Source organism: Mixophyes fleayi, chromosome 11, assembly GCF_038048845.1.
Source record: "Mixophyes fleayi isolate aMixFle1 chromosome 11, aMixFle1.hap1, whole genome shotgun sequence".
Classification (NCBI taxonomy): Eukaryota; Metazoa; Chordata; class Amphibia; order Anura; family Limnodynastidae; genus Mixophyes; species Mixophyes fleayi.
Genome location: NC_134412.1, coordinates 72,914,411 through 72,926,826, shown reverse-complemented (window position 1 = coordinate 72,926,826; position 12,416 = coordinate 72,914,411). Strand labels below are relative to the sequence as shown.

Sequence of the window (12,416 nt, the reverse complement as noted above, 5' to 3'; positions counted from 1 at the left end):
TCTTTTTGCATTTACCACTTTAAATTCATTGGTATGCCTACAATGGTCTCTGAAACACTAAACACATATGAAACGCGTTTGGTTAATACCAATGGGTGGCCTCACTGCTGTTTAGTTAGTGTGGCACCTCCCTTCTAGCATGGTAACTTTCTCCAGAGGCGAGAGAGAAAGCATGGTGGGCATATTGAAGTATAAATACTGTATTGTCAAATCATGTTTTTACTTGCCCTTTAAAATGGACCTGTTGAATATATGCAATAGATGCCGCTTAATGCCTCAGTGATGATCCTAGTGAAGCGACAGACTGTATTGGCTCAGTTCACAAAATGGCTGCCTCAGCTGTGTTCAAACCTTCTTTCATTACAGAAAAAGCACCTGTGTGTTTGTGGTAACATGTATGTATCCTGTCACTTAATTTAGTCACTCATTGATCGCTGAAGTGTCTACAGTTTTATTTCACAATTAATAATTGTGATTAGGGGATGTTTTTACAGTGGCTGGATCTTACCCAACTACACGAAGTTCCCTAGTTTAAACACCGACCATAAGCAAAATTATGCATGTATGAATTGGATTGGGGATCTTGGCTGTTGTGTATTGTTTATATTGTGGTTTTTAAAAAATTAAACCATTAAATTGTAGAGTAAGAAACACTGAAAATACACACGTCAGTGTTTGTAAATGCCAAAGCTTCAGATAAAACAATAGATATCCAGGGATATTATCCTATGGAGATGAAACACTTTTTCTCTCTATTGTTTTTGGCTATAAAGGCAGAAATGATTCTTCAGTTTCTTCATATTATCTTTTTATTAATGTCAGTGGGAGCTGCCATATAACTCGCTCTCGTCAACTGAACTTCTACATCGATCTGTCCCCAACCAAAGTAATGCCACCTAGTGACTCCAATATTATGAAAAATAGAACATTTCCAAGAAATAGCTTCTAAGCAAATGATTGCTGGAACATGGTTTACGAAGAGGCTAAAGGTATATATAATCGATAAAAGTGATTTTTCTGTGAAATATCCCTCAAATGTTGGCAAGGTACTGATACAATCTCCTTATCTCAATACAAGACTGAAATCATGTCCTGTTATTTACATTTCTAGGTATGTTTTGATGTTTAAAGTAACTGTCCTTTATGGGTTTGCTTTGGTTACAAACAGAATTCTCTCTTTATGGGAAGTGTGATGTGAGCTGTAATTCATGAAATAATTGGTCTCGTTGGCACCATTAGACCTGTTTTTCTGCTGGAATTCATGTGGTTTTGCCTCTTGTAAACCATATCATTAATCTGTCTTTTTTTCTGTACTTTGAAACATTTGGCAATCTGTGTATCCTTTGAGTGCATGCGCTGCCATTGTTACTGCCGTCTGTGTAACATCACTTAGGAGCAGGCCTACTGCACTGGTTTGCTCCTTCCTTTTATTTTTGCCAAATCAAATATTATTTAATGGTCCTTTCTAGGAAAGTCTAATTTTGTTTTACCTGGTTACGCTTTTGCTTTCTTGACACTAGAAGAAAAAATGTGTTTTCCTAGGATTTTAAAAGCACCCATGTTACCCTAGGTAGTATCATTCTTCTACCTACTCACCCTGGTCCTGCTTTGCTCTCTTGCTGCTCAGGGACGCCCCCTAGCTGTGAGATGGTAGCTCAAATCTAAACTTTATTTAATTTCGACTATGTCCATGTAGTTGACTAACACAGTAAACTCTAAGGACCACATGTGCGAAGGAGACGATTATGTATTGTAACTTCTATTTTTTTTACTCCGATAAATTGTCATACTGAAATATCTTCCTTTTTCTTCTCAGATTGTGTATATATTGAGAGCCGAAGACCCAACACTCCATACTTCATATGTAGCATTCAGGACTTCAAACTGGTGAGTGCATTTTGCAGTCCATCCTTTGGCTACAGTTTACATTAGTCAGGTAATTGTACTGTAATTGCTATGTCATCCTATGTACTATCTGTAACAAGGGGTGTCAGGGATTGTAGCAAAACTAGGTAATAATTGTGGTTGAATTGATTTGTTGAAATGGATCCCAGCCTTGGACCTTTTACTTGTCCATCCCCACGACCTGTGGAATGGCAAAACGCTCTTCACTGTGACTACAGTCGCCAATGATGCTACCAAAGATCCTGCTTTCCTGACTTCTGTTCCTAACGGAGTTTATTTAAAGGTGGGTGTTCTGTGTGCACACACTACAGCTCCCTGACCACTGTCACACGTGGAAACCTTATGTCTGGGGAAACACCAGAGTCTTTGGTAATTCCACTAGTGGGCAAGAGGTTTGTTTTGCTTTTTGTTATTAATCGAAAAGAAGGAAATGTGTTCTAGTAATCTATGTAATGTAATCTCTATCCCCTTCATTCTTGGAGACTATTCATATTTAAGTACATTCATGACATGAGGACATGCTTGGTAAGCCTAGTGTTGAGGTCCGGTCGGTGCTTCTAGCAGTGTTGAACCACAAGAATAGGTTTAGTTGTTTAAATGTTGACCGTAGAGCAAAACAAACCATGATACAAAAAAGTGCAAGTAGCACATTGGTGTAAATTGTTTTCACGCTTGACAGTGAATTAATTACATGTAATTTCATAAGAGTCAATGACCATCATGTGCTACATGTATTAATATTTGGTTTCCACTCTTATTCATACAGGACATCATGCAGCCACTATGTATGTGTGACATTACTACAGACAAGGTCACCCCGTTGTGGTCATTGATCACGTATAGAGTCTTTATAGCTGACAAACAGCTGCTTATTCCAATTTCCTTATGTTGATAGTGAATGCAGTTTGGGGATTTTGTTTTGCCCAAATGATCCCCCCTTCTTATTCTGGCACCGGGTTTAAGTGCAGCCTTGTTTCTTTATCCGTGCTTGCTGTAATCCTTCCTTTGCCTCATACTATTGTGCACATTAGCAAGTACCTGGGAGTTACAGCAGAAGCCGTGGAGAAATCATGAATTACAATGTGAAGGTTTCCATTCTGGGCAGAAGTTCCTGCTGCGTTACCATAATTGCTCAGGGATATTAACAGCTATAAAGGCTGACTCTTTTGTTGTCAGTATTGGTTTTGCACTGTGCATTAAGGCTGTCTGCAAAACAACATGAATCAGTGCACACAGATAGCTGTCAGAGGCTGCACACAGCACTGGTTTCTCAGTAGCTGATTTAGTGTACTCTTAATGCCGCCCCCAGCAGAGAGAGTGATGTGATCTCACTAGAAAAGGTGTGTTGCCAGGCATGGTGGCGGCATTACCCGTAACTTGTGTATGGCAATAACTCTTCTACATGTCCTCGGTGGAGCAGTGGGCTTGGGTAATGAGCCAGCATGTGGTCATCTGATTAAAGATATTACTTTGATCTAGGGATTCGAGAAGCACATTCTCCGGTAGATTAACTTGATTCAGACTTCCGTTGGGCAGTGGTCACTTCTCATGTTACTGTACAAGGAGGAGGAACAGAAAGGTCACCTAGTAAATCCTGTGTGTGACCCTGCTTACCGCCTTCCTGTTTGTGAGTGTTATAACAGGTTGGGCAAAGAGTGGGGGCAATCGGAGTCGCTGTCGTGGGTGCAACAAGCACAGCTGGGATAGTGTTTACTACAACTGCAGGGTATACGGACTTGTTGGTCTCTCGCAATTCAGTCGTTCCAATTCATGTGTTCATATTGGACTTGCGTTAGGTTGTTCAGCCATCGCACAGCAAAACCAGGGGGTTAATGTATCAAGCTGAGAGTTTTCCGGCGGCTTTGAAAAGTGGAGATGTTGCCTATAGAAACCAATCAGATTCTAGCTGTCATTTTGTAGAATGTCATAAATAAATGATAGCTAGAATCTGATTGGTTTTTCAAACCCGCCGGAAAACTCTCAGCTTGATACATTTATCCCCAGATCTCTGCTTAACACACACACACACACACACACACACACCGATAGATTGCCCAGAATCACACACACACACACCGATAGATTGCCCAGAATCACACACACACCGATAGATTGCCCAGAATCACACACACACACCGATAGATTGCCCAGAATCACACACACACCGATAGATTGCCCAGAATCACACACACACACCGATAGATTGCCCAGAATCACACACACACACACCGATAGATTGCCCAGAATCTAGTAGTCAGTGTACCAGGTATAGATGGCGAATTGATGCAGGGATGCAGATGACCACGCAGACACGCTGGCCAAAATCCATGAGACTATCACACCACAATGTTTTTGGACAGGTACAGTTGTTTTGGGCCCACACGCGCGCACGCTGATGTTGGACCATTTCCTTATAAATGTAATTGCTAAAACATGGTTTATGAAAGATGTATGAGATGGTGTCTACAGATTAGCTATAACTTTTGAATTTGTGTGATTTGCATTGTGTTTTCAATTATAAAGTAACAACTCTGCAATGTGTGATTAAAAGTAAATGGATAGACCCTTTTCTTTGATTATTTTTAACTTTTTCTGTGTACGGTCAAAGAAGCTTGTAAAGTTCCCAGGATGCACTTGTGATACTCAGTGGGCAGGAACGCGTTGACCTAGAATGGCAGAGATGTCAGCTGCTGAGATTAATCTATATGACTTCTGACATGCACTTCCCTTAGCATTGTTTGATCTTAAATTGCATGCAAGCTGTTATTTGTTTGAATGTAATTACAAGGCAGTTAGTAAACAAACCGATAACAGCAGCTGATACATTTGAAGCAGAATTTCTAAAATGACCAGTAATTAAGACTTATCTACACAGTTAGCTGTGTTAAATGTGGTGATATGCCGTCAATGCCCCGAAACTGCATTAAAAAATAAAATATAAATGGTTCTTATGGGCTCGTTCCCACCATTGAGTTTTAGTGTGAGGTGCAAGCAATTTGTTGGGTTAATGTGCGCTGTGGATTGTATTGGTAAAAGTGCAACACATGGAAAGTGTCTGTGTGTCTTTATGATTCTTTATATATTTGCACAAGCCCTAAAGGGCGTCTGATCTGTTGTATCAGTCTGTCAGGTTGTGCACTTTCCCATTAGCTTTAAATGACCACTATTATTGTAATTGTCCCTTGTATCGTGTCCCTCAATAAATGTATATATGGTAAGGATTTAAAAAAATAATACACTTTTAGACTAATAGCTTCTATTAATTATATTCAGACCAAATATATAAAGTTGCCAATACAACATGGTACTTTTGACCATAACTTTGGCGCTCCAGCAGCACGTGGCGTCACATTGTTTGGCTGCTGCGCAGATCTGGAACTGTCTGGCCGCCACCTCCAGCTTCACACTCTGTTTTGTGGTAAGTTGTCTGCGGCTCTGTGCAGACTATACAACATTCCAGCATAAGATCCTGGTAATGATCCTGCTGCTATTGGATGCCGTGGATTGTGTGAGTTTATTGCCACAATCCTTGCACGCAGTGCAGACGGCCCTTCCCCCACTAGGAATGCGTTTTGACAAGCCTGAAAACTGCCATTGGGATCCACAAAAGCCCAACAAAAAGTATCTCTGGGGTCACACAATAAAACCAGACACATTCTTTGGACAAATAATGAGCTTTATGTCTTGATATTAAATATGGAATTATGTTTCCTCCCCATCCATTAGTGGAGATAGTTTAGGCCCACACACATATGATGATTTTGTGGCTAGTTTAGTTAAAAGTGGTAAAATTTGAACATCAAAATTTGTGGGGGTGGATTCAGTAACAGAAAAGACAAACGATATTGAGAATCTTCTAGCGTAATAAAACAAGGGTGGACCTATGACTATGATATTGGATCAGTGCTGACTTTCAATTTCTTTAAGGCCACTGTTGGTAAAAGCTATTGTTCGGGGAATGTTCTAACGTTCTTTCCAAGATAACTCCATCATTTATTATGAACCTAATAGGCAGTTTGTTTATATCATTCAATAATCAATAAAAGAAAAATATTGTAAATTGGTGAAAGTGTCTTCAGGGATCCGTTCAGATCTCCTTGAGGAGCGTAAGAGAAGACCATTCTTTGTATACAGCGGAGGTGTACAAACTCGGTCCTCAAGAGCTGCCAACAGGTCATGTTTTCAGGATTTTAGTCTGTAGAATCAGGTTGGATAATTACTGACCCAGCCAAAAAGATTAACCCACCTGTGCATGATTAAAGAAACCCTGAAAACATGTTGGTAGCTCTTGAGGACTGAGTTTGAACACAGTTGGTATACAGGTTAAGGTCATCCCTCTGTCTTAAACTGTTATAGTATAAGAACTTGCACATGTATATATTATATGTATATTGTGTGTCTGTGTTTAAATTTTTGGTTTCTTTTGTATTGTTGCTACTTGTATTTTAGCTGCAGCCCTTTATGTGCATAGCAGAGTGCTAGTTGCCACTATCTGCTCCTATACTTGTACTGTGCACTGATCCAGGACCACAGGTGGTTGCTCATAGCGCTATGTCTATAGGCGTAACTCTACATTTGCCTTGTGCCCTCCTTGCTCCAGCCAGCCTTTAAAGCTGGGCCGTTCTTTTCTCCTGATTTAAGACCACAGGGAGATATGAAGCATAGAAAGAGACTGGAACCCGTGTAAGAGGCAGAAAGTGTTGTACATCCATTACAGAGCCGGACCTAGCAGCTTCCATCATGTGCTGCTGTTATAGGGAACATGACACATTCACAAACAATGAAGATATTCGGGTGACAAACTGTTCTGCAGGTTATGGCGTAATCTATCAGAGGCACATGAAAATGTTATATTGCCATCTGTGTCACAGTATGTATGGTCTTTCCAAGCTGCAATATGTTTTCTGATGTGCGCTGCATTGGATGTACAGTTTAGACACAGACTGTAGAGGGAGTTTTCTGTTTATTTAATCAGCCCTAGGCAATGTTTTTTTTTTCCTGCCTATAATACTATTTAAGGCTTCATATGTATATTGTATTTTTAAATCATGACTTGACAGACAAAATTATAAAAAAAAAAAAAAAAAAAAAAAAAAGTTTGATTACCCACAATCCACTTTGTTCTCAGTCACTGTACCTTTTGTATTTTATTATCCTATAAATGTTGAGTAAAAGACATTGATGGTCAGACTGGGCTTAGAGCATTTTCATTTATATTTTCTCTGTGTGTATGTGAGTGTGTGTGTATGTTAAGGAATTTAGACTGTAAGCCCCAATGGAGCAGGGACTGATGTGAGTGAGTTCTCTGTACAGCGCTGCGGAATCAGTGGTGCTATATAAATAGATGATGATGATAAATATTGTGTCTTTGTGCTGCCATTTTGGGTGAAATAATGCATCTTACCTGATAGAACAGAGGCACTCGGATGTTATGTTGTCAATAAATAGCTCGTGTAGGAAAAGCCCTGGGAACTGTTTTTAATTTCATTGATTTACAGATAAATATCTGTTGCCCTGGAATGCTTAGGATTATGATAGTTTTTCCAGAATCTGGAGTGCCATTGCTAAAATAATAATAATAATTAATAATATTTAATAATAATAATGAATAATATTAATAAATTATTATTATTTATTAGGCGCCACAAGATTTCCGCAGCGCTGTACATGTACAAAACAGTATACAGGGTGAAACAATAAACAAATAATACCAAGACTTCGGAAACTCCAGGCATGGCTATTGTAGTGATGTTGGAGCAGAAAAGTAGTTATAGAGACAGGAGGGAAGAGGACCCTGCTCATAAGAGCTTACATCCTAAGGGAGGGTAAACAGACAGCAGGCATACTAAACATGCTAAATTACATGTAAAGATGACTTCTGTCTTTCCCCACACTGCTCCTGACAGATCAATTGTTTTAAATTGTTTAGCAGTGCTCTGCACAGTGACAGGAAGAAGCACTCTGCGATCGGGTCCATGTGTATGACATTATTATCCAGTTGTAGTGATTATTTGTTTTTTCTCTTTTTTATAGTGTTTGGAACGGTCTGGATAATGAGTTTCCAGATAATAAATCTCATACGTTTGTCATCTAACAAAAGACAAATGTATTTTCGGATTGTGTCTTGTAGTGCGGTGCTGTTGGCGTATACTTGGTGACTTGTAAGACCTTATTGCAGAAACCAGCAACACCCTTCTCTTTAGGTCGTAATATGTAAAACACAGGTCTAACTGGCTAACACTGCTGACCGTTGCAAATTTTTGTATTCTCTCGAAGCTAAATCTCCCACTATGCTCGGTGGTCACATATATTGTGATTTATTAGTAGTGTTGTAGGTTGCCGATCCCTTTACTAGACAATACAGGGTGATATATTATTTTTTGTTGGGAAGAGGCAACGCCTTTTCTGCATCATGTCATATTTGTTTTATCTGAAATTAATTACTGTGATTAACTTTGTGGCACTGACTTTTCCTGCTTAGAAATGTAAATGATTTGCAACAACGGCTGCAAGTCCGCTTACAAATGATCTTCTAAATTTGTTTTGAAAGGGAATCTTTGAAGGCTAATAAATCTCCCCGCAGATGGCACGCCGCAATGGTAAGGTAGTTTTATTGATTTTTACGGAAGTAGGTAAGGGAAAAATGAGTCGATCATTTAAATAGCTCCATATTAAAATGCAAAATGAGCATGAAGGTCCATTATTGGATCCATTGTGTGGCCTTGGTGCTGATTACATATTGATCTATGTAGCTCAAAGTTCTCTACAGATGTAGTTTTGAAAATGACCCCACTTTCGCTTAGAATTTAGCGGTTTGGAGAGCACATGTCGCGGAGAAGGAAGATGAAGATGATGATTGGCTTCTTACACACATTGGTGGCAGCGAATGTGCGCTAATCTGTGACAGCGCAGCTGATCAATTCATTTGAAACCGGCCACGTCATTGACACGTCTGTTCAGCCCTCCGTGATGTCACACGTATGACCACGTGCAGTGGTTTGTTTCTCTGTTTTATCAACGGTTCCCAATAAACTTCAGTGTGTTGTTCTCGTAAAGGTGGCAGGGAGCTCCTTAAAGTTCCTCTGAATATAAAATAAAAGCTTGCGTGAATAAGCTACTAAGATCATTCTTAAACATATATGTAAACATTCCAGGGGGTATTTTACTAAACGGCGAGTTTCAAAAAGTGAAGATGTTGCCTATAGCAACCAATCAGATTCTAGTTATCATTAGTTTAGTACATTCTACAAAATGACAGCTAGAATCTGATTGGTTGTTATAGGCAACATCTCCACTTTTTCCAAACACACAGTTTAGTAAATATACCCCTCTATCTGAATGGGAACATATTGGAGATGAATTTGGGATTGCTAGGAGAGATTTTTTCCCTAAACGCAGCAGATTTCCTGATTTTAGGCCAACTACAGCTAGTCTGTTTTGGGCTACGAACACACAGATGTTTGCTATGCGTTTTTTTTCCAGTGCATGTTACAGGGCATATGAACTTTAGTTTGTAATATGTGTTTAGTCTACATTTAGATGCATTTATTATGTGTTTAAATCTGTGATTTTTTTTTTTGATTTTTTTTTTTTACTTAAAAGGTTTTTATTAAGTTTTTAGTAAAAGAATATGTAACAAACATGGCAGTTACAACAGAGTACAGTGCATAATGTAGATCCAATAAATCAGTCAGAACTGCCTATAAACAAACAATCAAAAAAGAAACAATAACACAAGAAACATTCAAATACACACAAGACAAATACTTCAAGGGGGAGGGAGACAGACAGGGGGGCATAAATCTGATTTTTAAGTGCACAATACAAGATATTGTCAACTTCCTTTAAGATAAATATAAGTTTTTGGTTGCGTTAATGTACTTAAATGGAGCAATAATTACTGGGGAAAAAAATACAACTTTGCTTTAAAAATACGAATATGTACGGTCTCATTTGGTGCAGTAAATTTTGTTTTCACGTCCGCTTTCATGTGCTTAACTTGTTAGAATCGTGTATATAGTCTTGGGAACCCTGCAGGAAATGACTGCTAATAAGTAACATAGATTGTAATCACAGCAAACATAAGTACTGTACCGTGTCGCCCATCTCATGCTTTGAGTAAGTATGCGTGGTATTCGTGAATGTTATTGTATATTTATATGAAAACTTGTATGTTAAGTTTAAACAACCTGTACACTGTCGGCTGTATGCGAGTGGTGGGCAGCTTGCGGTTTATCCAATGTGGACTAGCGTCATTAAAAAGAATAAATATACCTTGTTATAACTCCTTATTATCAATGTGTAATTTGTTTACACTGACTTAGTGTGAAGGGTAATGTCATTTAATAACATCACACCAACATTCTTCTCGGCACAATGTAATTTTTCTTTTAAACACAATTGTGCTTTTTCTTTAAAGTTTTTGCTGGAAATAATAATCCCGGTTATACGTTGTGAGAACTGTTGGCGCCTGATCCAATTGGCGCAGGCCCCACTGCATTGTGAGATTTAATAAATCCCCGCCGGCACACAGATCGAACACAGCATAATGATAGAGCTGCTGTGGGAAAGAAATTGATTACAGGTTTTCAGACAGTATCATTAACGTTCCTTTCTGGAATATGCCACGGGTAATAGACCATTCTGTTTGGTTAATTCTGCGTATGTGGAATAGCATTGATTACATTATCATCTGCGTTCCATGTTGCAGGTGTACTTGTAGGAATGTGTTGTTCGTGCTGCTCCTAGACAAGTCCATAAATCCAGCGATTTTGACTGTGCCTGTTTGGGAAAAGCCTGCAGCTAAATGTGTGCTGAGGAGCGGAGAGCTTGATTTGCATGGCATTATTACCTCTAATGACCCTGTCCTGCATTGTAGTGTAGATCTGCAGGTGGTGGAGAGGAAGGACAGGCTGTCTGAGTGTTTATCCCTGCCTGGTTTCTAACAAGCAGAGCAAAGGATGCAGCCAGAGTCTTGCTAAAGAAGCAGCAGCAGCTGTGACTTGCAAGGTTTAAATACAAATTACATAGTGGCAGAGCACAAGCTGCTTCCAAGCTAGCAGTGTTTAGCACAAAACGCAGGTCACTCTGCCAGCACGACTTATCTGTAACCTACACACTCTGATATTCATCCAGTTGTCTGAGCCAAAGCAACAGGGGGGAGGGGGTTTACGGTCTGTAAAATGACATGTCTGTGCACTAAACTGGTTTCATTAGTTCTTCTGAAATTAATGTTTGCAGTTTGAGAAGCTCTCGCTTTTATCCAAGTCTGCTTATAAACCTGATCTGCTTTGGTTTTAGGAATGATCTAAAAATGGACTACAGAATCTCTGGCCCCCCTCTAACCTTTATGCTACTGGATACTAATAGGTTAATTGGCTGCTATCGAAATTGACCCTAGTCTCTCTGTCTGTCTGTGTATATGTTAGGGAATTTAGACTGTAAGCTCCAATGGGGCAGGGAATGATGTCAATGAGTTCTCTGTACAGCGCTGCGGAATCGGTGGCGCTATATAAATAAATGGTGATGATGATGGTCTATATTCTGCATACACTATACAAACCTTTTCTTATGACATTGGATTACAACTAAATAATTAGTACATATGGGCCAGTCCTACAGTTGTACAGATTGTGATGCTGTCTAATTTGGAAGTAAGCAGACTGAGGCTCTTCAGCTGTGATGTTACTGCTGCCATCGCACCCTGCCAAGGTCTACCAGCCATAGCATTGCACCTAACTGTGGTCTGAGCAAATGGGTTAAAGATCTAGCTGATGGGATATTATGTGCTGTGCGTAGAAGATTTGTCCTCAGTGCCTTTCCCATTGGAGCCTACAGTCTAATTTCACCACCATAGACACACACACTGAGGTCCTTATGGTCAGCAGCTAGTTAACTTATCAGTATATTTTTGGAGTGTGGATGGAAACTAGAGCTCCTATTGTTTCCAGTAACACCTGTATAATTAGCTAGTACCCACTTGTCTTACCAGGCTGTCCTGGTTATACTTATTTTTCTTCCTTTGTTGGTTGTGAAAGTTTCCATTTGGATTTTGAAACCACAGGTGACTGACATTAAGAGTAAGCAGAAGCACATCAGAACCCTATGTTACATTACCATAATTCATAACAGAATGCTTTGAAATCTGCCACATCCATTAATCTGCCAAATAATCCTGCAGAGCGACAGAAGGAACTGAAATATGGTCCACAGAAACGTATGGTTTTAATACCTTATACAGTGGGCTGAGTTTATTTTATGTATTTGTTTTTCTTCATTGCTGCTTTGTAAGGAGGTTTAGAGATTTGGCCACACAGAATCCACCTTTTAAAGATAATAAGTAATTGACTGTGCCGCCTATTCTGGCTGTGTGCCATTTTTGGCACCTTGTCAACGCAAGTAAATCAGGACAGGGGGTAACATGCCTACGTGTTACACGGTCTTACCCTCCTGATATAATGCAATGTGAGCTGGCCACTGGAATGTTCACACATTCCTATGACTTCACCAGA

The 12,416-nt window shown here is 39.5% G+C and overlaps 1 protein-coding gene across 8 annotated transcripts in view; it reads left to right on the top strand.

The window, feature by feature from the left end:
• RERE (arginine-glutamic acid dipeptide repeats) overlaps positions 1 to 12,416 on the top strand; it is a 243,916-nt gene that overhangs the window by 132,792 nt on the left and 98,708 nt on the right. For all 8 annotated transcript variants that reach the window (XM_075191667.1, XM_075191668.1, XM_075191666.1 and 5 more), the window contains exon 3: positions 1,817 to 1,887. In XM_075191667.1, coding sequence (XP_075047768.1) covers positions 1,817 to 1,887 — 71 coding nt within the window. The remainder of the gene's footprint in view (positions 1 to 1,816; positions 1,888 to 12,416) is intronic.